At 44.9% G+C, this 26,099-nt stretch overlaps 1 protein-coding gene across 1 annotated transcript in view; it reads right to left on the minus strand.

Moving 5' to 3' along the window:
* The window catches only part of srrm3 (serine/arginine repetitive matrix 3), a gene marked incomplete at both ends in the record, with an annotated part of 35,241 nt that extends 13,992 nt beyond the window's left edge, over positions 1-21,249 (minus strand). Inside the window, 8 exons of the mRNA XM_079172324.1 lie at positions 3-110; positions 731-781; positions 1,012-1,047; positions 3,371-3,439; positions 3,952-4,032; positions 4,507-4,608; positions 11,962-12,063; positions 20,939-21,249. Coding sequence (XP_079028450.1) covers positions 3-110; positions 731-781; positions 1,012-1,047; positions 3,371-3,439; positions 3,952-4,032; positions 4,507-4,608; positions 11,962-12,063; positions 20,939-21,249 — 860 coding nt within the window. The remainder of the gene's footprint in view (positions 1-2; positions 111-730; positions 782-1,011; positions 1,048-3,370; positions 3,440-3,951; positions 4,033-4,506; positions 4,609-11,961; positions 12,064-20,938) is intronic.
* Between the last annotated feature and the right edge of the window lie 4,850 nt (positions 21,250-26,099).

Genomic DNA, 26,099 nt, shown 5'->3' on the forward strand with positions numbered 1-26,099 from the left:
ACCTGGCGGGAGATTTGGAGGTGCTCCGTGTGGAGGACAGGGAGGCGCTACGGGAGCTACAGCAGCTGCCTTGACGCTGTGAACTCCTACTGGGGGTCTCACCGGGGGACCTGATGGATGACGACCAATGGACGCACACGTGCACCACACACACACACACACACACACACACACACACACACACACACACGCATACATGTACATACATAAAGCCATGTGTATGTGCGCAGACATCACGGGGACACACACACGTGCCACAGCGAGCTCAGTAGTCAATCTCGTTATATGTAAAACAGTTCATGTGCTGCCGAACCCTTTTCCATATATATTCTAATCAAGGCGGGGTGCGCAACGTGTGGCACGGGAATCGTGTTGAACTCGTGACGCTTGGGAGATGCGCCCCGTGCTTCACAGCATGGCCATTTGCATTCTCTGCGAGTCCAAGCTGGAGATAATGGGTGTAAAATACCAATCTAAATTTATGAGAGGCCGAACGTGATTACAATTGGACCCGCTGTTGGGACAGAGACTGTGTGGTTCACTGTGTGGTTCACTGTGTGCAGAGGACAAACTGTGCTTATTCTTACACATTGAACAGTGTGTATGCACATCAGCTGTTACTGATAACCAATGTGAAACTTTGTCGTACTGACAAACAAGCAGACATGTAGGTCTTTCAGCTCCACATTAACATGTGAATGGCATTAGAGTGATTCTATGTGCGTCTCACCTCTTTTTCTGTTTGTTCTTGTCTTTGTGTTTGTTCTTTGGGCTGCCCGATCTAAAAACAAATGTGATACGTGAGATAATGAGGCCGTGCACTTTGAAGCATGGGAGACACGCATTCACACCCTTTGTAAAAAAAAAAAAGGAAACTCAGTGTACCACTCACCCATATGGATTGCATTGTCTTTTGAACAATCAGTAGGCAGAAATGACAATAACACACACCTTACACATATTATGTATGTTATAATGTATTGTGTTTTTTACGTCTTGTTCCATACACACCTGTGTCTCCTCTTTTTCCTGGAGCCAGAAGCGGACCTATAAAAGATAAGAAAAAGAAAATCCCACAATCATCATATTGATTAACTGAAAAATAAATATTCAGCATGATACAACTGTGCAGCGGGGGCCTGTTCCAACAAGCAGGTGTACGGAGTAATCTGGTTAACCTTCCCAGACAAAAAAGAAAAAGGTATTTTTAAATCCACGCGTCCATGTTCCAGATTTGACGTGGTTCTGGGAATTACTAAACTCGCTTCTTGAAATAAATTCTAGGACATCGGAGGCGGTATTTTGGAAATTGCTGGAGGTTGAAGCCAAAATCTATTCTGTGCTGTGTGTCACATTTATATTTACTTTTTTTTTTATATATATACATTTAAAAAAAAAAAAACCCTCCAAAGAATATTGAAACTACGTTAAGTCTCTAAAGGTGTGAAAGCTTCCCAAGCAGTCGAGACTCTTTTAGAGAGTGCAGCTCACATTCGATGACAAATGTGCACCGACGTAGATATTACAAACTGACACGGACGCAGGAACATGTTCGGGTTGCCTTGAACGGCAGGAGGATTGTGTATTTGATAAAGTAACGGAATATTTCAGCAGGTATTCCAGCCCTCTGAATCCAGCGCATACGTCCATATATGCAGAGGTGTGCACAGTGTGCTCTAACATCAGGCTCTCCCAGCTGGTATTCTACAGGTGGTGGATGTCACGCTTGGTTTCTATTTATTGCCGGTCGTAGAAGATGCTGCTCCCTGTGATACAGCAGGAACAATACACCGAGGTTTAGTTTCCCTCTGACCCCGTATCAGAGCGGACAGTAACGATTGGGAGATCGGACATTCCTCAGCGCTCAACTGACACATCTCCTCCATATCACTTTCACCCTTGTTGCAGTTTCCATGGTGATTAGTCAGAGCGGTCTGTGAGAGTCGCTGCTATTTTCCTGAAGAGCACTACGCCCCCCCCCCCCCCTCTGTTATGCACACCTACAAGCATGCAGTGGAGTGGGAGGCAGTGGCGGCTCAAAGTGTGTTGATTCACTGTAAGGGGAGTATTAAAGCTGTCACAGTATGTATATGTGACTCAGAGCTGCGTGGCCCCCGGTAGCAGCCTCCCCGCTGGGGACTGCTGCGTATGAGCGTTATTCTGGAGAGCTTGTTACTCTTCTTCTTCTCTCACACACACTCTGGTCACACCACACCAGGACGTAGCAGTTTGGTATATGTGAGGTGTATGAAGTGCATCAAAATAGACAAAAGCCTTATTATTTCAAAGTGAGTTGTGTTTTACAAACAGGCAGCGGTATATAGGAATGTTTAGCTCCTCTATAATGTGAAACCTTATAAAAGGAGACCAGCGAGTGGCGGGAGGCTACTCTCTGGGGGAGGAACCCTCCATCCTGTCCCCCCCCCCCCCCCCTCTCCTCAGCATCTATACATTATTCATGTAGCAGTACCTGCAATGCAGAGCTGCTTTGGTGTGAGGGGGAATGGGGGAGGAGAGAGGACGGGTGGTGCCCGGATGTGTGTGGATGGATGAGAGGTGGGAAACAAGAGCAGGGCAGTGCAGCGATGCTCAGCAATTTGCTGAGAGGCTAATTTTTCTTGTGTTTTGTGCCCCCCCCTCCCCCGTACAGGCCGGGTTATTAGAGCAACGCGTTTAGCCCCGCTCCCCCTCCCCAAAGTGGGGGGCACTCTACGATTGCTCATTGTCGTTATGATGTCCCGAGGCGTCTCACAAGTGTCAGTTGATGAGCTCTGGCTCTTTACTCTCTTCTTCGTTTGTTTCCTGTCACTCTCACTTTCTTCTTCCCTCCCTTTTCTTTTAGTCTCTGCTCCTTTCAGCCTTTCTCTCGCTTGAATCGTGTCTTTCTTCCCCTTCCTTTATCTTCTTCGTCTTTCCTACTTTCCTTATTCACTTCCATTTTCTTCCTATCTTTTAGTCTTTCCTCTTTTCCTTTTTCCCGTATTTTTTCATTTCCTTTATCCTTTTCTTCTTGACTTTTTTTCTTGCCATGTTCCCTTCCTTTTTATTCATGTCTTTCCTCCTTTCTTTATCCACATCCTTTTTTCCTATCTTTTAGTCTTTCCTCCTTCCCTTTCTCTTTCCTTTGCCTTTTCTTCTTTTCATTCTTCCTTTGCTACATTCTTTCCATTTTATATATTTATTTTAGTCTTTTCTCCTTTTCTCTTTCTTCCTATTTTTAGTGTTTCCTCCTTCCCTTCCCTTTTCTTCTTGTCTTTTTTTCACAGCCATCACTGGAAGGCAACAGTTGATAAACCCTTAAAAAGTCACAGTTTCTTTCTTGTGATGACATGTCAGTGATGACACTCACACGCAGCCTGTACACACTCACCTGTCTCGCTTGTGTTTCTTCCCACTCTTTTTCTTCTTGTCTCTGTGAGTGGGTGAGGAGCTGCCAAACCTTTTGGTGGAGAGAGGGGAGAATTTGCACGCAATGACAAAAATGCAAAATGAGGCTCAGATCGCTGCTGACTTCATCGCTCATCATTGTTACGATACATCACACGTCAGAGGGGGAGGGGGGGAGACTGTTAGTAAAGGTGACATCCTATAGTAGCTCAGCTGTTTTTTCACTGTTTGTCCTCCGCTCCATTCATCCATCTGCCTCTCTCTTCTTATTCTTGCTTCTCTTTTGCATCAATGTAGCATTTCCTTCTCTCTCAGTCTCTCTCTCTCTCTGTTTCCTTTCTGACCTTTTCTAAAGAAAATGGAAGATGCGACTATGCTTTGCTAATGACTCCCCCCCTCCTCCACAATTTCAGTATCTGATGGCTCTTTGGCAATATTCACACCAAAATAATTGGAATTCCACTTATTGTAACCACAGTGCAATTATTCTGTCAAGGAGGCAGGGAAAAAAAGAAAAAGCAGATAAATCGAGCCACTTCATCAGTGGAAGCCGTTCCCACTCACCGACTCCTTCGGCGGCCAGATTTCTTCTTCTTCCTTTTCTTCGGACGAGGGGATGGAGAGCTGCTCGATTTCCTCTTCACTCTGATTTGGCGAGAACAAGAGAGGAGGAGAGAGATCGAAGCGGGATCCAGAGTGAGAGAGGCAGAACTAATTTGCAAGTGGTTGTTAGGATAATCATTTTCAGAATTTCTGATTACAATTATCTGCTGCCATGCAAGTTGATAAGTGTCTACTTTCTCATTTCCTTGATTCATTCTGCGATAACATGTAACATTATCATACAATGTAAACTGGAAACCACATCGGGGAAATGACCTTTGTTTTTATCCTGTGGTGATGAGTGTTTATGTCCAGGTGCATGCTCTACTGGAGTGTTGCAAGAGAAGAAGATGATTGTAGTTGATGTATTGAGATCAGTTTCATGTTTATGGATATCATCTTAGGTAAACACCCAGAGGCCATGTGAAGGAGATAATAGGTGGCTGATTTAATTCCCCACTTGAGGGGTTGGAGCCGGTCAACACAGTATGTTGTGTGTTTCAGCATGTGCTTTACCGGTTGTCACTGTGGTAATCATGGTCATAGTCTCCGTCTGCGTAGCCAACCACTTCAGGGTTCCCGTCATACTCGTCAGGCTGATAGTGCAGGTGGTTGACCCTGAAAACACAAGAGTCAAGTATAATTAATGTGGAAGGCGTGTGTGTGTGTGTGTGTGTGTGTGTGTGTGTGTGTGTGTGTGTGTGTGTGTGTGTGTGTGCGTGCGTGTGTGTGTAAAGAGGAGTAACTGTGGACAAAGGCAAACTCTGGCAACTTCTATTTCCAAACAATTTAGAAATAGTCTACAGCCACGCTAGCAGCTCTGTGAGGCTTACATAAGCACAGCGCTGTTTTGAGCTAAATGCTAACGGCAGCATGCTGACATGCTCACAATGACAAAGTTAAGATGCAAATGTTTAACAGATATAATGTTCACCATATTAGTTTTGGTGTTAGGATGCTGACTATTGCCCCGTCGATTCTGCTATTGATATTTTACAGTTTAAAAGATGTGATGATGATATATTAGCTAGAAGTAACTTTAACAACAACAGAGACCCATAGAAGAAACAAACAACATTTAAACATATTCCTTTGATTCCTATTATATAAAGCATTGTGCGCATGAATCCTCCTGAGCAGGACATTTTACAGTTGAACACAGTTGACTTGTAAGTGCACTTTTTTGGACAAACTATGTAATGGAGCAGGGCTGCCTATAAGAGGGTAAAAAGGGACAGTAATAATCACATTCATTTTAAATACAATAAGCAATGATAACTACATTTTATTTTTCACCAAAATATTCATCATTACTATTTAAAACAACAAAATAAACATTGTCTTTTTTTCCTATTTGTATGCAACCATTACAACAAATAAATTGCTAACGGTTGGCAACATGATCTGAAAAATGTACTGATCCAAACTAACTATTAGCTCATTTGTAAAGCATATTTGGGGAGGGCCCATTCTCTGGACCCTCTCAGGGGCTTGGCCATTTTTGTGGGTGGACCTGCTGGAGACACTGTTTTCTTTTCATTTCTTTTTATTTCATTTCAAACCTAGTTTGGCATTCCTGTACTGAAACTATGTTACCTATTGATCAACAATACCGCCATAAATGCAATAAGCTGATACTGGCCGATACAACTGACAGATTGATGTATCGGTGTAGCTCTAATGCTAAAATGTGCTAATCTAACATTAAAAAAAGTTTGACCAGATAATGGCGAAGCTCAAAGGATCATAAATTCTATCAACCATGAATGTCTGTAGACAATTTCATTGACCTCCATTAAATAGTTGCTGAGATATCTCAGTATAGAGCAAAGTGGTGGACTGACCTTACCACGCGACACTGCAGGCTAATGAATGTACCTAGCGTGTCACTTTGGGTGCAATCAAATGAAAACAAAAAGTGTGACGCTCGCACACTAAACTTTTTCTGTGACTGTAGTTTTGTACTGACATTTTGTAATCGTCTCACCCCAGCAGTGAGAATATCATCATCTCTCTCACTCTTGCAGCTCAGCTTGAGGGATTCATGTCTTCCAACTTGTTCCTCACTCACACTGTATTGTAAATACAGACAGATGGCGGCAGCCTCCTAATCCCCCCCCCCCCCCCCCCCCCCCCCCTCTCTCTCTTATATGGCCTCCTCTGATCCACCAGCTTTGACCTTGCAGGCTTCATGTGGGCTAAAGAAATAGATAAAGAACACACACCACACACTGATTATTTTTTTTCCCCCCATGTAGTCGTATCTGTCTGACCTTGTCACGTCGCAGTATTGTTACAAACCCAGCGGGTCATGCTCTGGGCTTTCTGGTACTTTTTACTATGTAGCATTTACAATGGCATAAGGTAGTTACGATGGACTGCAGTGCATGCTACTAGTTATGAAGTGCATGCACACACACACACACACACACACACACACACACACACTAGGCGTATATATTTGATCAACAACGTGTTGGATTATACCGTCAAATGAGTGACTTAGGCTATTGTATTGTGAAAGCAGAGAGGTCAAAGAGAAAGTTTTCGGGCTTAGCTACAATACGGTGATAATATAATTATAATATGTTGACCACATCAACATGCAAATTACCCAGCAATCATCATTGCATGCCTGTATCTGACAAAATACCAAAGAAAATAAGAAGTTATTCATTTGATTGTCTTTTTCAAATGAATTGTACTTTTCATAGTTTATGTAGAATAAGCATATCAATTTGTTAAGGGTTACGACTGCATTTATCTAAAAAGAAAGAAAAGAAACCACGATGGAGATGGGGACAAGGAAAATATATAAGAAATGGCACCACTTGGGATGTTGGGAAGATCATCTTCACACCCCTTTTATGATTATAGTCAAAGGTGTAAAGCAAAAAGCTAACGTTAGGCTATATATACGAACTACATGCATGAGCCTGAGTACACAAGGAGTAGTTGGCGTGATGATGTTTAGTAGTCTCATTGAGCCACTTGTTGATAACCCCCTTTTATAAGACACTTAAAAGCTTCAAAAGGCATGAGAGGGGTATTAACTGTCAAATTTGATATCACAGATCAAAACATTAAAATGTTTTAAGCTTGTGTTAACCACAGAAACACATTGACCTCGAGACGAGGGAACCGGAAGTGCAACAATGCTGAATCATTGACTGGTATATTATATTTATTTACGTCCCTGAGCGTACGGGAGTATATATGCAGAGGATTTTTGGATCAGAGTGATGAAGACAGAGACATAACCTCGAAGACTGACCATGCAGCCTCCATTAGTAAGAGAGAGATGAAAACAGGCAGGAGTAATGAGATGAAGACAACAAAGTGACATGCGGAAAGAAGTTTGTCAAAGCAAAGGATAGTGCATCTACGGATCTCAAACACATGCGGGGTGCACCATAGCTCATTCTACATGAGATCAAGAGAGGAGGGCTGGTGTGGCTGGTGGTGCAAAGTCTCCGGAAGGAGACCGTGTGGAGGATTTGAACAGGGCACAGGCCTGATGGGTAGTTCGGAGGAGATGAGGCAACAAAGCCCTTAATTGGCTGAGCACCGCCGGGCACAGCAGGGATGCCGAGCACAGGCGAAATAACCTCACTTCACTATCACGGCGCTTTCTCACACACACACACACACACACACACACACACACACACACACACACACACACACACACACACACACTGCAACACCAGCTCCGATTAATAAAACTTGCATTGCAAAAATCGTGTTAATTTGAACTTGAGCAACAGAAAACAACAGTCTCAGAGAAGTAAACAACTGGAGGCAGTGTGTGTAACACAGTTCACACGAGAGAAGGAGTTTGAATTTCTGAACAGTTACTTATTAAGTTTGAAACTGTGAATCAATACAGACGAGAGATGACCTTATATATATATATATATATATATATATATATATATATATATATATATAACACAAACACACACTCAAGAGTTATCCACTAAATCCCTTTAAACAGTATCTTAGTGCGGCTATTCAAACGAGAGGAGCTGTTAAAGAAGCAGCAGTGAGTGATTAGTGGACTTTCTTTGCCCTGGGTTTTACACACAGGCTATGATGCTGGACCCTCTGATAGGTGGAGGCTGTACCTGCAGCCTGAGAGAAAGACTTACAGACAATTCTCTGGGCTTAATATAATCCAGGCTCCTCTTCTTTTTTTCTTTTTTTTTACTCTGTCTATATAAAAATGTGCTAGAATTAAACATCGAACAAATATTAAATAGTAGAAATGGCAGTAAAGAGCAGTGTTCTTTGCTAGTGAAGCTGCACATACAATATTTATCTATAACGAAGAATGAGGTCTCTAAAACGAAACTCCCCATCCTGTCTCTAATCCCTTAAGTGATGCCATGCTCCGATATGCTGGAGACATCTGTCCAGCCCGGTCGCGATCAACGTTGGCGCCGTTTAGGATGAGTGAGTGTCTCTGGCCCTAATGGCGCCCCGGTGAGGAGAGAGGCTCCCCGATTCAGCCACTGTCCCTGGGACCTGGCAGTGATGGACCACGGCCAAGGCCCTCCTCAGGGCTGCAGCACAGCACAGTGCAGCCCATCCATATCCCACGCTCGGACAGCCACTCTGCCTCCGAAAGCCCGGATATATTTCTACCGCCGCAAAGAGTTATAGTTTGTTATTCTGGGAGGAGGTGGGTGGAGGATCGGATTGATTGCTCCTCAGCGCTGAGGGTGGGGGGGCAAATCTGGTAGCTCCTGTAGCAGCTCCACGGCGCTCATTTTGAGATGACGGGCTGACTGGGCTGGAGGTTTAGGCTGCGCTGATCAATTCTGTGATCGTGGGGGGAAAAAACTTGATGTTCTGGCTGCAACAGTCGAACGCTAGATCCATTTTCTTCTTGAACAATTCTGTTTGCTAATGAAGAAACGTCGGTCTCGGGCGATAGCCAGGCCCAGGGTCAGCTTCCCCCATTGATCCTACTCGGTTACTGAACGGCTCCGAGAAGCTCTACGTGCCGCATGCCTCCTCTCGCCCCTTCTTCTCACATCCATTCTGCAGGAAATCAATGTGGGACATCGGTAAACAGAGTTATGAGCTAGCTCTTCCTGCTGGCTGTTTACTGCTAGTGTGTAAGAGTATTAAGCTACAGCTGAGGGGCCTATAGCCTGTCAATAGTAATGGCCTCTGTGGAAAAGATGGCATCTGAATCAAACCGACGGAAGGCAGCAGTATATTAGAGGTCGTGTTGGAGCCTCCTTTCATTTAGCAAATCTACATATCTACCAGTATGTCTATTATCTGAATCTATATCTCCATACATCTCTTTTGGCTTGAAGTTGATGAGATTAACTGCACCAAAAACAGTAGGACACACGCAGCTAATAGAGATGTGTAAAGTCATGCGGGGTTCTTTCGTTAATAAAACGTTCTTTGTTCATGCATTTCACATACATTCTTTCGGATTTTAAAAATATCGAATTTCAGTGCTCCACCGCACTAAACACAAAGTGCAGCCGAGGCCGATGGGAATGTCATTACCCGCGCAGGTATTTGTATCATAAACCAAAGTAAAAATGAAATTGGATTTTGACCTCTGGTGCGAGCAAAAAATTCAGAGGATCACCAAAGTTATTACAATTCGTCCTGAAGGGGACATGAATGTGTGCACACAATTTCATGGCAAAAAACGGAGGATCCCCAAATTCATTAGGCTTAAAACTCTGGAAACCACGAATGTCAGAACAAATTTACATTACAACTAATCTGACAGATATTTCACAAAAAAACCTTGTGGTGGAGCAGTCGATTTCATCTTCTAAGGACTGACCATGTACAATCTTTAATGGCAATCCATCCAATAGTTGTTGTGCAACCTCCGTACGTCTGTATCAGATGAGAGTGAGACCGGGTCGTGTTAAGACATTCCAGTCTGGATCAAAGTGGTGGCCAGGCAATCATTAGCGTCGCTATTACTGTGGCCCAGAAACAAACCAGGAGCGTAGCTTTTAGAGACCTAGAGAGCAGTGAAACAACCTCGCCACTAATGTGAGATGAGATCACCAGCATCATATCCGTGCATACTGTTGGCTGTTTAACACGGTCACTTGGGCCCTTGAGGGCTGAGGTCAATCCACCGGTTGATCAAGGCATGATACCCAAAATGCTTCAGGGAAGTAGGCACTTCACAAATAAAGTCACATTGGTGGGCAGAGGGACGTAGTTTACTTCAGAAAGAATTGCCTGTGTGTGTGTGTGTGTGTGTGTGTGTGTGTGTGTGTGTGTGTGTGTGTAGGGCCTGGGGGAGTGTTGAGTATGAGGGGGAGTGGGGAGTGGGGGAGGATAACAACCCTGCAAATTACAACCTTCAATTTTCCACATCAAGGCCTTTCTGGGGATGGAAAGTTGCAGCACTTGTGTGGCAAGCTCTGAAATCCCAAATTGACCAGACTGAGGAGCGCCCTTGAGAGCGAACTAATGCGAAAAGCAAAAACAAACACAAGCTTTCTGTGTCTTCGTCGTCGACTTTCCCTGAGCCCCTAAATTAAGGTTATTACGTTCGTCCTGCGGCGCATCGTCGTCCTCTGCAGCTCCCTCCTCATTTCAGCGTGGTCTGGTTAAATGTCAGACACCGGCTGAGGTGCAGAGGAGGGAGAGTCATTAGTCTAGTCCGTGAGACGGGAAGCATCGGCGTCATTACCAGTCATTAGTTCACAGACAGCGGGTCACGTCGCCGCCACAACACCGCCTCTCTCCATCACTCACGGATACAGCATGATGGACTGACTCAGGAGGGCCACCCCGCCTACATCATCCTGCTGCTGCTGCTGCTGCTGTTTCTCATGTTTTTCCGACGGCCGAAGCAGTGGCCCCCGTGAGCCTGCGCGTCTGTCCGCGATCTGGACGGAGACCGCACACGCAGTCATTCATTTTTGGTTCCTTTAATTCCATCTATGCCACTCTCCATACCACACCGTGCTCGGAGCTAGAGCGAGGCTTAGCGACAAACAAATTGACAATTATCGTGCCAATCTTCGCCTCAATGGCTTCCAGCAGAGTTTAGAATAGACTTTAAAATGCTCCTGATTATTTTCAAAGCATCGGGGTTTAACCATTCCCTGTGTATTCAGGGAGGCATTATCAGGACTCAAATTAAAATGTATTGCACCTTTGTAATTACGGACCGTATTCTATTGGAACCCACCGCCTGCAGACATTATCAGGCAGGCCATTTCTCATAACCTCAATTTCTGCTTGTGCAGTGTTTGATGTTTATGGATGTTTGGTTTCATTAGATTCATTTACTGTAATTAATTAATGACCTGTCACCTGCTTGACACAATTTACGTACCACCACTTCTTCTCATCTCAGTCATAACAAACAAAACACACAGACGTCATACACACAATACTACAATCAGCATAATTCACTCTTTACTACTGTATCTATTCCGTCCATCAATGACATACTGTAATCGTCCAAACAGCCGTTTAGAAATCAAGCGCGCCTTGTGACTCATAATCATTAGATTTCCTCTTCTTGGCTCTTTCTTGTCTGTACCGTGCGAACAGGAACAGCTAGTTGCCAAACGTTCCACGGTGCAGAAGTGACGGAATGTAAACCGATAGGCTGCAAGCTCAACAACATGGACGAGTAGATAGTTTTATTATGTGCAGTGCCGCATAAAGCTTGACTGATGTTGCGGGTTATTTTTACTTTGTGATCCTCACGAAGCTTGACACTTCAAACAAACTGCATTTTCTTCTGGGCCTCCCTCCTCCCATTGCATGCGCAACCTTCGACTTCTAAAGAAAATCATGGCATACGGTGTATTCCTGACTTGAATTGTATTGTCACCTCCCGTTCTGTTTCTACTATTGATTTCCACTCTGCTTTTTCTTTTTTCTTTCGGAGGTGGGGCTCAAATACACATCGTGTTTTATCAGCTGCAACATTACTACCGATGTACGGTAACTTACACTGGTTGTGTGTGTGAGCCCTCTCTGGTGATGACGCCCTCCTTGTCCATCAGCATTTGTCTGAATGTGCTCACTTTCTGTCGAATTTCTTCTTCTGTGTACCTGCGGATGGACATGAAGACACAGCAGTTAGTAGAGGCATACTCACGCACACACACAGATTCATCACTAAGCTGCGGTCTTGACTACTTGGCTGAGTGGTGAGCAGACGAGGACGAACGTGAGCGACGAACAAAACAAACTGCAATCTGAAGCGTCAGCTTTTTAACAGCAGCTTTGAATGCAGGGGGGGGGTACGCTGGCCGAGCGGACGGTCATCCGTCACAACTGCCAGATCCCCGAGTCCGACAAATGGCAAACGCCATCATCTATACCAAAAAAGACAAACAGCCGAGTGATGTATATTCTGATGACTCACTGTCAACCTCTCACGACCCCGGCGGGTTCCGTTGCTCAGGCCCCGGACTGCATGTGGTGATGTATTCTGTAAGCAAAGCGCTGAGTTGAGAGTAACTTTGGGGCAGATGTGAGGAGCTTTCAGCAAGCTGACAGACAGAAACCTGCAGAATGCTGCAGCGGGAAAGCAATTACTGTCTGTGCCACGTTGTAGATTTCTAATTGGGAATATCTGGGTTTTTTTTCTTCATTTATTTCAGATGCATTGCGTCAGTCAGTGGGCGCAACAAAAGAAGCATCAAAACGATACTTTCATTTCATTGTGGTGTCATTTGGTGCACAAGTAGCAGCCTCTTACCACAGACCCGCGCCACTGACAGCTCTGTGAGGGGGGGGGGGGGGGGGGCACAGTAATAATTCATCCGTCTGAACAAGCGCGGTAGCTACTGTCCTTTGCCGTTCGACAGACTCTCATGGGGGAGTTACGCATGTCTCGTGGACTTGACAGCGCACGGCACCTTTAGTGAGCTGTACACCGAGCCGAACTCCTGGTGCATTCAAACCATCTCCACATTCTGCTCTGGTTGTGGTAATGGGATGTAATGAGCTACACAGAAAGAGAAACATGCAGCGAGAGAAGAGCGGGGGGGGGGGGGGGGGGGGGGGGGGATTAATGAAGCTGTGAAAGTGTAGCCAAGAGCCAGACATCACAGACTTAGACTGACTGGAAGCCTCGGCCATTTATAATAGACTGTGCTGTTCGTATTAGGTGTAGCAACAAGAAGCATGTGTGAGGGGTGCCCAGCATAAAGCAGCACGTTCACATAGAGATTCATCACTATCCCAAAGTAAATCAGTCCGCTGGCCGTCACTCTGATGAGCACTTAATCATATTACCTCCATTTCAGTGTCATTGTTGTTGATTTTTATGTTCATATATATACTTTTGTATCTATATTTATATTTGTACATAGTAGTTTATGCTTACCTCTGTTCTACACACAGCAAACAAGAAGTGCTGCAATTTGCTGCAGTTTGTTTTCCTGTCTAATAGGTGATAACATGTGATACGTCAGCTCCACTTACAATGAAGGTGCAGGGGAGCTGTCCATCACTCAGTGCTGGAACACAGGCTCTGACTTGGCAACAGATTCTCTCTCCTTCTCTCAGCTGGGGCTCATGGCAGGACCAATTCTATAAACTGGATCGTAAATTAACCGGGGGCTCATTTCAGCGTGGAAATGGCATTAGTCTGAGGAGTGTTTGCTGTTCTCAGATTAAATATAGCAGTCGATACCGTGCATTCTGAGTTTGGTGCTATCAGCGCTTTGGCAGTGCGGAGAATGAGATTAGGAGAAGTGCGAAGGAGGGACTGAAATAGCTGGAAGATGGCCCAACGGACAAGAAGCAAGCCGGTGTGACAGCACCATTCAGGTCCTGCTGTACGGCAATCTCTCAGCCCGGCAGCTGCCAACTCAGCACAATGGAGGCCGCAAACACACACTTTAAATTCATGGCTTTCCGTGCACATCGCAGGAGCCATCGGCGCACATTAGCTGCTTCCTGAACAACTCCACAGCAGTCCGAGCGATGCTCTCAGCTGTCTGTTGTGTATCGAGGAAAGGAGTGCGATAGGTAAGAGGGTGAGAGGGCTCAGGGAGGACACTGGCTGAATCCGCTCTGCCCAAACAGACGATTCGGTTGTCGGGCTTTCTCCTTCACACTGTGCTGATGATGGTGAGGATTTTACAGCCTTTATCCCTATTGGCACTCCAGCTAAAGCAAGGAAAAGATGGGTCAGAGCTTGCAGAGCCAAAGCTTCTGTTGACACATGCCATACCGAATTTCCTCCTCCTCTTCTCTCTCTCATTGAATTGCTCTATTCTGAGCTTCTGCACAGCTTTGCGGCATGGAGCCCAGCGAAGTCTGTTTTTTTTTTTTATCGGTCTAGCTTGCTAACCGAAGCCAGAGAGTGCAGGCCCAGCAGTGGTGCTGCTGCAACAATGAGACCGGGGTTTGGCACCTGAGTGTCTGCAGGAAGCTGGTGAATGGTGAGTCGCCTGCAGAGATAAAAAAATCTATGGACAAAAGAAGTCTGAGAAAAGTCTTTCTTGCGTGATCGCCAAACTTTTGAGTAGCAAGTGGAGTTAGGCAAAAATCCATGGTGAGCTCTGAATCAAGCTGTGTAAATTGGCCACATACTGGATGTTTGTCAGTCGCTATAAGGATGAGCACACTGGAACAACTCCTCTGCACATTTAATTAGCACTTCTTGCAGCTGTAAAGGTAGCTGCTTTCTGCCTAACACACCATCTGCTGTACCGCGACACAGTGCACAGAAGGGGCTGATTGGAGCGGTCACTCTCAGCAAGGCCGAGTAACACTGAATTAAAAATGAACAAAAAAAAAAACATGTTGCATGTTTTCAGTTGTGTCTGTGAGGCGGGAAGTTCAGAGTTAATCAAGCGGAGCCCAAATGAAAGCCATTTAGCCCAGACCCACCGCCCACAGCATGCAAAGACCCAGTGATTCAAGAGGAGAGAGAGACAAGGGACATTGATCAGAGCGAGGGGCTCCCCGCCTCCCTAGCCAAGACAAATCACCACGATTAAAAGAACTTGATTGGAGTAATTAGACAGCTCCGAGCACCCACAGACCCCCCCCCCCCCTATTAACTTCCAGAGACCATCCTTACGCTGATGGTCATCGATTTGATGAGGACGCGCCTACGTGTGGGCCGCGTGGGTTTGTGTGTGAGCATACTCCTTCTGACTGCCAGCGATGTTCCGCGCTTGATGGTCTGAATGAGAAGAACCTTTTTTTTTTTATTTTCACAAGTCGTCCCCGGGCGCTGCTGTGCGCCCGTGAAGCTCTGCAGCCATCAATCCCGCTGCAAAGAGCGCAGAGGCAAAGTGATGCCAATGTAGTTAGCGAGATTGAATGGCGCTGGGAACATGGGGAGGCAAGCCCGAACACCCACACGTTGCTATTTCAGGGGCAGAATTAAAACGACCCACTGATCCACAGTGAAGAGAAGTGGAGAGGATTTTCAATTGATGCTCTCTACAGTCATAGATTTTCTGGTTAGATAACAGGTACTAGAAAGACCAGACAGAACGAGGAGCAACAAAAGAGTTCTCTCACTACATAAAGCTGCCCTTTTCACCTTCCCCACAGTATAAGCAGATCAATGGTGGGAGCTCCACAATCTGCCACTGCCTCTCTTTCTGATTGCTCATCTTCTCTAACAACAGAATTTATAGCTCTTTTGTCGAGCACGAACCTACTGTATTGGCTTGGGACCTCCCCCGGTGACAATGTATGAAATGGGTCATTCTCCCCGAGATGCTTTCCCTCCAATTTTCAGTCTTATAGGACACAGGCTTATCGCCTTATGACACAGGCTTTGGCTTGCAGGAAAACCTCCATCGGAGCAGAGATAGTCATTTGTTCTGGCCTTAGAGGCTCTGAGAGCAGCTCTCTTAATAAGATCCAAGCTACGCACATCTCTTGCAATTCAGAAAGTGTCACTGCAGATGTTATTAAAGCAATTCCACAGCAGTAGCAGCCAAAATGCAGCAATTTAGCACCAGACTACTGCAATAAAAACCTCCTTTTTCTTCCTGTCTCAATTTACCGTGGACTCTTTTGTCTTCACATTCATTTGCTTGTGTTCCATTAAGTACATGTAAAAACACAAATCCAGAAATGCATCATTGTTCATCCTTTTCTAATACACACATCAGGGGACAACTCTTCTGGTTGTATTAATAAGTTGTATAGAAGTCTATAAGAAAATGACTCTACTTCTCACTTGATTTATCACCCCAGTAAACATTGAGTTTATGGCATCAAGTCTTCTTCAATACACCATGATGTTCATTTAGTAAATAAAGGTCCCATTTAGAGTAAAATAGACGATAAAGCAGGTTATGCTTTAGGGCGGGGCTACCATGTGATTGACAGGTCTCTACCACGGCGTCTTTGAACTTTAACCCTTTCACGGTGTGTTTTCAGTTCAGTTTTTGGTCGCCTAAAATTGTCTTATTCAGCCTTCCGTTGTACTTCGCTCCACCCTCTCGTGCCACTTCTGGTTGCAAAAAAACAAACAAGTTGGCAACAGTCAAAATCCAAAAAGGCAAGAACGAAAATGCCAAACTCGAGGTGACGTCACAGTCTAACTATCTACAGTCAAACTAACACACACACTTTCATGCATGCATTAAAAAGACCTAGCACACACACTGTGTGTGTCTGTGTGTGCATGCGTTGCACAGATGTATGGGGTTCATGTGTTTAAAGGGAGCCCCACGTAGCCTGCCGATTAGAGTGAGTGAGGCCCTGTGAAGAGAGCTCATTAGAGAGCTGCAAAAAGGCGACGACACAACGGGAGTTCAAATCATGCACCAACCTTATGCCTCAATTAGTGTGGAAAAACAGCACTGAAACAGAATGTGGACCCTCGCATGCAAAGCGGCCCTCGGGCTGTGTTATCGTGTCGTATCGTGGCCGACCTTGCCTATAGTCACTGAGCATTTGTTGAGATGTTCAGTACATGCAGTGTGTTCTGATGGACGGACGACAGGAGGTTGTTGATGGTGCTTCAGTTCTATACTGTACCGTCTCCTCCGAGAGCCACTCTAACAGATCAAATGTATAGGACCTACAGTGTATCTAATATACATAAAAGGGCAATGCTCCCTGCAGCGGCAGAGCACTCAGAAGACTCGGGGGATGTTGCCAGGCCTTGGATAGCTAAATGAACAGACTGCTTTAATTGCGCAGCCCGTCTAATTGGCTCCCGGGGTGAGGCCATCACTCATGGCAGACTATTTATCATGGTCTTATCTCTGGAGAAGGGCATGGCCAGTTTTGATGGGGGGGGGGGGGGCTGTGTGTAAAGGGAGGAGGGGGGTGTCTGCCATGCTGTCAGGGTTAAAGCAGGAGGCAGGCTTCCAACCTGCCCCCCGGCCTAATCCTTCACACAGGCCTCAGTCAGGACGGGGACTCGGGGGTGATGTGTAGTCTGAGCCTGCTGGCTTCCATCCACAACAAATGAAAACAGACCCCAGCCACCATTTTAATTGTGTCTAATGCCTGGCATTGCTCTGCCTCTCTATCCCAGTGTTTCATCCCCCGCTCTATCCCATAATCCTGCACACATGCACTCACGCGCTCTCATTTAAAGAGGAACATTAGAAATTGGAGAGGCGCGGGGAGCCGCGCCGAGCCAAGCTGGCAGATGCGATTCTCCTTTTATTGCTGCTTAACGAGATGACTCGAGTCCGTCCAGAGCTTTAACACTCACAAGCTGAGGGGTCGCCGTCTGACGAGTGTGTGGGGCTGGTCAGCGCGGGTGTCTGGTCTCCTTGTGTTCTGTCATCATTAGCCGAGCTGCTGCCTGCCACTACACTGTTCCACAAGACACCATAGCTCTTTTACATCGCTCTCAAACCGGGAGCGACTACGCCTACTCCAAGGACTTTGACAGATGGCCGCAGTTCACCCGCTTCTTCTTCTTTTTGGGCAGTCCAGCGGTTCCGTTCCAGCTATCAATCTGTCGTAGCCCCACCATTACCCCTGTGTCTTCACAAGACCTCACTGTCTGACAAGCACAGTCACGCTCAGGGGAAGGAGGGACGGGTGGAAGAATTAGTTGAAGAGAAGTCTAATCCATCCCCACCTTCTCTGGGTGCATTTTATTTCATTCATCTCTATACTCAAAGAGATGATTAAAACAGAAAGACATTTGAAATACTGGCATTCCAGTGTGAGCCGGCCACCTCTCGTATCTAGCCTTGACCCCAGCAACAAAAAAAATCTCACTAATTGGCTTGCCCTGCATTCAATTAAATCACCCTCCCCTAATATATAAAGGATTAGCCGGCTTCCTACAAATGACAAATGTGATGTGAATAAAATGTCATGAGGTATTACTGGGAAAGTGAATTTTCTCCGCACCGACACAGGATCACAGAGCTCGTCATTAATTACAGACTCAGCTAGCCTGGAGTTTGCCTGGGAGATGTGGTTATTGAAGCAGCAATGTGTGTGTGTGTGTGTGTGTGTGTGTGTGTGTGTGTGCATAGTAGCCTGAGAGAAATCTTCAGATTGGGGATTAGGGCCAACTACAGTCACTACAATTTTCATGGCCCTTGGCGTTAGCACACACTGAGCTCTTCCTAAACTTTGCGCTGGAGGACACACATCATGCTAATGAAACAGGCTACGCTGGGTTGGGCCCGTGTCTATGGCAACCTCACTAATAACCACTACTTTGAGTATGAGGCCAGTATTACAGAAGTTCAAGAGTTGGCTGCAAATATGCAGCAACATCAAGGCTGAGTAATGTTGCATCTGTGACATAAACAAGATTGTAAAGCAGAAATGGCTGCCGCTGATGTATGAATCTCCATGTATCAACATGTTAGAAACCAGGTGGCAAAAAGAAGTCTGATTGTGTAGAAGTCTATGAGAGAATCAAGCCTCACTTGATTTATTACCTCATTATTATTACCTCCAATACAGCATGATGTTCATTTTGTAAATGATTATCCCATTCAGAGTAAAGTAGACACTTTAGGGATTGGCTATCTTGTGATTGAAAGTTCGCTACCACAACCTTTACGGTCTGAACTTTAAACCTTTCACAGTGTGTTTTTAGATCATGAAAGTTAACTGTAACCTTTTTGGTCGCATACAAATGTTGTTCTCAGCTCCACCCTCTTGTGTCACTTCTGGTTGCAAAAAAACAAAATGGCGACGGCCAAAATGTCAAACTCAAGGCTTCGAAACTGTCGTCTACAAACCAATGTGTGTCGTCAATATGACTTTGTCCACTTCTTATATACAGTCTATGTTTGTAACCTGGATTTCTTTGAATATAGAGACGTGCGGTTGCATGGTCCAGATTTTTGGTGCGGGTAGCAGTCTTGTGTTCAGCTCTTCTTTCTTCTTCACTGGAGCCACTAGAACAGCGACAAGGACGTGGTCCTTCACCGGCTTGCTGATTGTGAACATTGCCAATTATGTTAAATGGGGCAGCTAGCCAAGCAGGAAGCACCAGGTCTCTGCCAAAACGGTCCCTGTAGAGTCCTTCAGCTAATATGGAACCGTTTCTTATTCTAAGAGACAGTTGCCTCCAGGATCAGAGCATCCTTTCACCTGACAACATTGGTTTAATTTGTGGCAGATTTGTTTCACTTCATCGACCACAAAATGATCATCATGCAAGCATCAAACAGAGACGCTTTTAAAGAGAGCATACTGTATATCACAACTACTAACAATGTATTCATCCTGATCCCATCTCATGTCAATACCTTGCTGCTAAAGATGGCCGTATCAACAAAACGCTGACAAAAAAACAGCCCCTTATGTTTACTACACTCCCCTGCAGGAACTTGTTTTTTTTCTTTTTCTTTTTCTTCTTCCTAATGTTGGGATAAAAATGACTTTTGGCAGGTTGCAGATTTTGAATGTAATGTTCTGGTGTAGCGTGTGAGCTCAGCGCCCCTACAGTTACATAGCTGTCAATGTCAAGTGCTCGACTACACAGAGGAAGCTTTCATGGCTCGCACTCCAACCAGCTCCCCAATAACCGAATTGTAAAGAAAAGATAAACACCGGAAGCGCTAATGTCACTTGACATCAAATCCCCATTGCGACCGGAGTGCTTAGTCGCTTGGTTGATTTTTGTGCTCAAAACATATTGGGCTTCCTGCAGGAAAGGGTTAGGGTTTTCTTATTCTTATAATAAATTTCTTTTTTTCTCAGTGAGGCTCAGTGCAAGTGCTCCAAGTCAGATTCATTAAAATCTCTTAACTGGACAAACTGGTCATCAAGTGCTCGTTTCAACTCGATGAGATTTGAGCATTACCATAATCGATGGCCCTACGTATGACTAACTGTTCCGCTCCGTTTGTGGGCAAGTCTATTCGCAAATATGTCACAAAGATTAAAAAGACATACTTCACACTCTGAGTCCCGCTGTTGGATATCAGCAGACGAAAACATAACAGCATTAGTCATGTTGGAGGACTTTCAACAATTACAACATATGAATACAGCTGCCAACACCATGACATCAGTGTTGTACTGCGACAAGAGATAATGAAGAAAGGGTTTGGTGTGAGTCAATATAGAAGAGAGAATATTATACAGCAGGTGACGTTACAGAAAGCTACATAAAGACCCTGAGGCTGCTGTCGGAGTGAGAGCATCAAGTTTATGATTATCATGTTAAAAATTCTGTTTATTTTAGTTGGTGTCGGTATATCATTCAAACTCCAATTTAATTCAGATGAATTCTTACCTAAAACAACTAATCTATCTATTTCCAATATCCACTCTCTTAGGAGTTGGTACTAAAAACAGAGCTGACTCTTCAGCTGCTAAATGCTCCTCTATGTCCACCAGCTGGTTGCTGACTGCGTCTGTCTGCTGAGCAGGTAGGGCAGGGTTTGTTTGTTTTTTTAGAGCTATTCTGCTGAAAACAGACACTGAAAATGACAGCATGAGAGCAGAGAGAGTTTGAATTTACATACAAGACAGCTAAACAAGCTGAGAGTCGCTTACTTACCCCTGCTCCTCCATCATCTCCTGGAGCTCCATACATTTCAGCTCTACCCTCCTCTTCCTCTCGTGGTCCAGAATCTCCCTGTGTGGCTTTTTCACCAGGACTGGCTCTGCTTTGGGCTCCTCTTCCTCCTCCTCCTCCTCCTCCTCTTCCTCCGTACCTGGCTGTCCCTCCTCGGTTTTAGCTTGCAGCACTGCGGTCGGCGTCGGCCCACCTGATCCGGCGGCTGTTCCTGCTCCCGCTCCGGGGACCGCGGGCTGGGCCATCCCGTTTGCGCCATCCTTAGGAGACGGCACCCTTGCCGCATCGTACATGGTGACTGAACTCTGTGGAGACACAGACGATGGAGAGGAACGGTCAGACAAGCACTAGATAGTCTGGTGGATTATGGCAGTTTCATTTTATGTCGATAATTTAGAGTCCAATCTTTCCAAGAAACTCTCATCTAGGAGGATTTTCATTGTATTATTGATTTCTATGCACTGTTAATGGTGCTGAGAGTGAAAAACTCTTCTTCACATGACATACATTCAGTAAAATATTGTATAAAATTAAGATTTTCTTCACTTTGAAGACTGCGTGGGGCCCCCTGAAGCCCCTTTATGGCTGCTGAACCCCTGTAACCACAACCTCACTGACAACCCAAAATAAATATATTTTTTAAATTTGCTGCATTATTCATTTTGAAATGTTGCAGTTACAGTCATAACCGAAACCAGACGACACACACAGCATCTGTTTAAGAGATAAATGGCGACGCAAATGAAATTGTTTGTGGGGTGAAAAGTCCATCTAACAAACAAATGTGCAAATTGACAAAAATCCAGATGAACCTGAACTAAAAACAAAAAGGAAACTTGTGACGTCTTTGGAGGAAAAGTATCCCGCCATCTTTGAGCTGGATGATACATACACATTTTATCAAGCTGACGTAAAACTGCAAACTATCTTAATGACTCAAAATATAAGGTGACTAAAAAATGGCAACCACTTTTAAAAGTTAGTGTAGAGCGTTGCGGTCACGCTCACATGTGTTGGGATGAAGAGTGAGCAGCAAACTGAGCTGAGATGTTAAAACGTCTGGACAGGCTGCAGCGTTTCTGCCTGAACTGAGCAGCACGAACACTCTACATACTGTACACACACGCACTTTCAGTACATGTAGACATGCATCGCCAGCGACAGCAGCTTCATCTTCATGACTCAACAGCCCAGTAGTGCCTAAAGGCAGGTTAGGGGGGAGAGAGTGACGGAGGATAAGAGTGGAGGACACTAAGCAGCTTAAGGACACAGAGACCGGAGAAATCTGTAGCAGCAAAACAGGTAACAGGGAGGAATGTGGAAAGTATTGATGGTACTTTTGCATCAACACTGAATGCATTCTTTGTCTTCGACTCGCTCGACCTTTGCGTTTCTGTCTTCTATACTAATAAAAGGATGAGGTTGTCATTTCGGTGAAAAAAAAGAAAAAGAAAGGTTGTCTGGTACAAGTGCTGCATGGACTGATTAAGATATATTGTCCTGTTAGGGCCACTGTAGAACATGCAGGAGGAGAAGAAGGCCTTTGCGTACCCATGAGGCTCGGCTGCTCGGCACTCGGCCCTCTCCCTCCGCAACTAATGGCTTCATTTTTCACCGAGCAGCCAAAAAAAGCCCGGCCGAGGCACTTCATCACTGTCACACAAAAACGGAGGCGCGGAGACGGGATGACGCTGAGGCTGGATGGACAGACCTCCAGATCTTATCGGTCGCATCTCATCCCGACTCGTTTCGCCCTAATCACGGGGAGTGCTGCGAGAGACGCGTTCTCTCTATCTCAGCCGGTTCTGGAAGTCTCTGACTGGTTAATGGGGATGTGCTTGTTTTTTAAATGCTGCACGCTGGTAAACGAGCCGTGGATGTGAGCGCGGGCGACGCGGCTCTCGGCTGACGAACAGGTGGCGGGACAGCAGGAGGCCCCATCGCTGAATCTATTATACACATAATCAGCACTTGATATTCAAAGACAGCCATCTCTCATCTGCACACGCTCGCCACAAAACAAGTCAGTCGAATATTCTAGCTCAGACTTCAAGATGACATTCAGGTAGACAGAGAAGGCCCTCTGTATGAGGTTGGATGGACGTCAATTAAAATGACCTTGTTTTCCGCTAATTGGAATGTCAGAACAGAGACAATGCTTCCTGCTTCCTGACATCCAGTTTTCTTTTTAATTAAACCAGGTGGTCAGTGGCTGTGAAAGCTTGAGCTGGACTGCTCAGGATCTTCCAGCCAGAGGGGAGTACCGCAGCTAATCCCATTTGTCCTCGGCATCATGCCTCGGCCGCAGGGTCGCTCAAATCGCACACGATTTTCTCCGCATGCATCCGAGAAGCTCGTTTGAAATTCAGCCGCAGTGAGCTTAAATTAAGCGAAGATATCATCTGAAAAATCTGCGGGGGGAGAGGGGGGGGGGGGGGGGGGGTATCGGACCCTCCCATCCCAAATGAAATTCTCCGCAAAGCCAGATGTGAGAGTCAAAAGCTGCGGGCCCAAGCGCCGCGTCTGTGTTAAACCGTGCTGTAAATATCGAGCCATCTCATTACACTAATGCATCATTCCGCAGTCACTCCTTTTGTTCCCAAGAGGGGGGCGTGGAAAAATCTGTTCCCTTTCAAATTAAGACGTCTAAATCGTTTAATTGCGCAGTGAAAAATAGAAGAAGAAAAAAAAAAAATCTGAGCAGAAAGGGAGAGTTGTCAGTGAGCTGATAAGGCGGCAGAACACACAATTAATTGTGTGCGAGTCCTCTGCAGGGACTGAAGGTTATCTGGAGCGACTGTAATAATGGCGGCACCAACCTCTTCGGCTGTGATTGCGAGGGCGTACAAGACTGTCTCTTCCCAACAAACACTGCTTGTAATTAGTCATTATGCTAAGTGAAGTCGTTAAGCCGCAAAGTGTCACCATTTCAAATCCCGAGGAGATAATGTGCACTTGAACATTCAATATTGTATTTTTTGGAGCAGCAACGCTGATTGCTGTGAAATAAAAGAGCCATTAGCTCATGCCTTCTCTCCATCGAGTGAAAGAAGATGGCTCCTGTTCCGGCCCCGGGCCCGTGGTTTCTTGACCGGATGCTGCTGATGTGGAGGACCGTCTGCTGCGTCGGCACGGCAGACAGCAAACCTTACACAACAATTTCCGTGCAAGCATCATGATCTCTTAATGCCTCTGGTAGCCCACGCCGGGCAGACTCATCTGATATACAGTGGATGGATCGCACACTTAAAGCTCAATTAATAGGGACAACATTCACCATGGAAAAAAAAAATCTTTGTCTCATTAGGAATCTAGTGTTGCATTAGGCTAATGACACATTAGAGAGGGTATTGCCTGGACTAGAGCCACAGTGTAATTATGGTGATTTTGTTATTATTTTTTCCCATGGAGGATTGTATCTGAAAACATTATTAAAAAGGTGCAAATTACATTGTTTGTACAATACTCTGCAGCTCCAGTGAGCTGCAATCTCTATATTTAATGGATGGATTACCAGTTAACTGCCTGCATCATTAGAAGATAATTCACAAAAGGAATTGACCTCAGGAGCTCCCAAAGAAAGAAGATCAATGATTTTCTGTTTATAAAGACATCATTTATTTAGCTTTACTATCTATCGCTGAGACACATTTTTCTGAGAAACACAACTTTTGTTGTGTCTATATTTATGACAAATACCTGGCTCCAGAATTAGTGCCACCAATTGTAACGGGCTCAAGTTCTGATATTCTTACTATAATATAATAATAATATAACAGTAGGGGATGGATGTTATTTGGCAGATTTTCTGCAAAACTAGTTTTGTCTTGTTTTCAATTGATTGTAGTAAAAATATAAACGTGACGGTCGGATATGAAATGCAGCATTTCTGTCTATAAACCGATTACTAGATGAAACATTGACATTAGCATCAACACATCAGAACCTATAAACATCATTACAATCATTGTCAAGTGATCCATTGCTAAGCCCCACCCCCCGCTGCTACTCCATCAAGCTGTCAGGGCTACTAGGGAGCCCACACTAACTGCACTACCGGAAAAAACATATTACCTCATTTTTGGAAGAACAATTTCAGAGAGAAGCAGACTATTCTACAAAATGTGTTTGAAGGACATGTCTGATTCAGCAGTGAAAACAGGTTAAAGAGACAAAGATAGAAGCTCAAGCCTACAGATCAAAGTGTAAAAGTCACCCACCACATCACCGGGAGGTCCAGACAGAAGACACCGTTCCTCTGTGAAGCCGGGTAATCTTTATTCACTGTTACGATTATTAAAAAGCAAAAGCAGCATGTGTATATATTCAGTATACCTTCAGTAGCTAGCGTAGCATTGAAATGCTCTGCTAATGTTAGCCCAACAGGTTTTTTCCATCTGAGCTGGTAGAAAATGTGCATCTCAGTCTTTATACAGCATGTTTTCTGTATCTGAATATATGAACATAGTGCAGATTTCTTTTTCTTTTTTACACATGGCAAATCTACACAGCAGGACTGTTTCAGTACGGAACATATGAGCGGCCATCTGTACATTTAGTGTTGATAGGCCTGTTAATGTAAATACTGCAGGTACTAGACGAGAGTCAACAGATTGTGTATGTTGAGTTTTCCGTCTGCAGTAAATCTCTCAAGTTATAATTGTAGCTTGTGGATGACTGCAGTCGGCACTTGACTGTAAGCAGGGGGATTAGATTTTGTTCAGCAAGTGACAGATTGATGCCAGGCGGCCTTCTCAGTGTGGCTCAACTAACCATCGTTAATTCATTTTCTATGGTTTAAAAAAAATTGAATTGTTAAATTTACTGAATTGTTGTATTTTATCAGATACAATAAATAAATAAAGAACACGATGTCGGCATTATATATTGGTCATCGGCCGCCCTGCTCTCTAAAAATCAGCCTCGGCCACTTAAAAAGCCACAGCGGCCCATCGCTATTTTCAGCCAATATTGATCCGTGCATCATCCAACACTGACACAACATCAATACTGAAGGTACAAATGTCTCTCAGCTACTGCTGTACCATACTGTCGATTGCAACAATCCAGTTTCATCACAGGAATAATTGTTGTTCCATCTTATCATATCTTCCGCCTCTTACGTTAAAGCCTAATTAAAATC

This window comes from Pholis gunnellus, assembly GCF_910591455.1.
Source record: "Pholis gunnellus genome assembly, chromosome: 13".
Taxonomy (NCBI): Eukaryota; Metazoa; Chordata; class Actinopteri; order Perciformes; family Pholidae; genus Pholis; species Pholis gunnellus.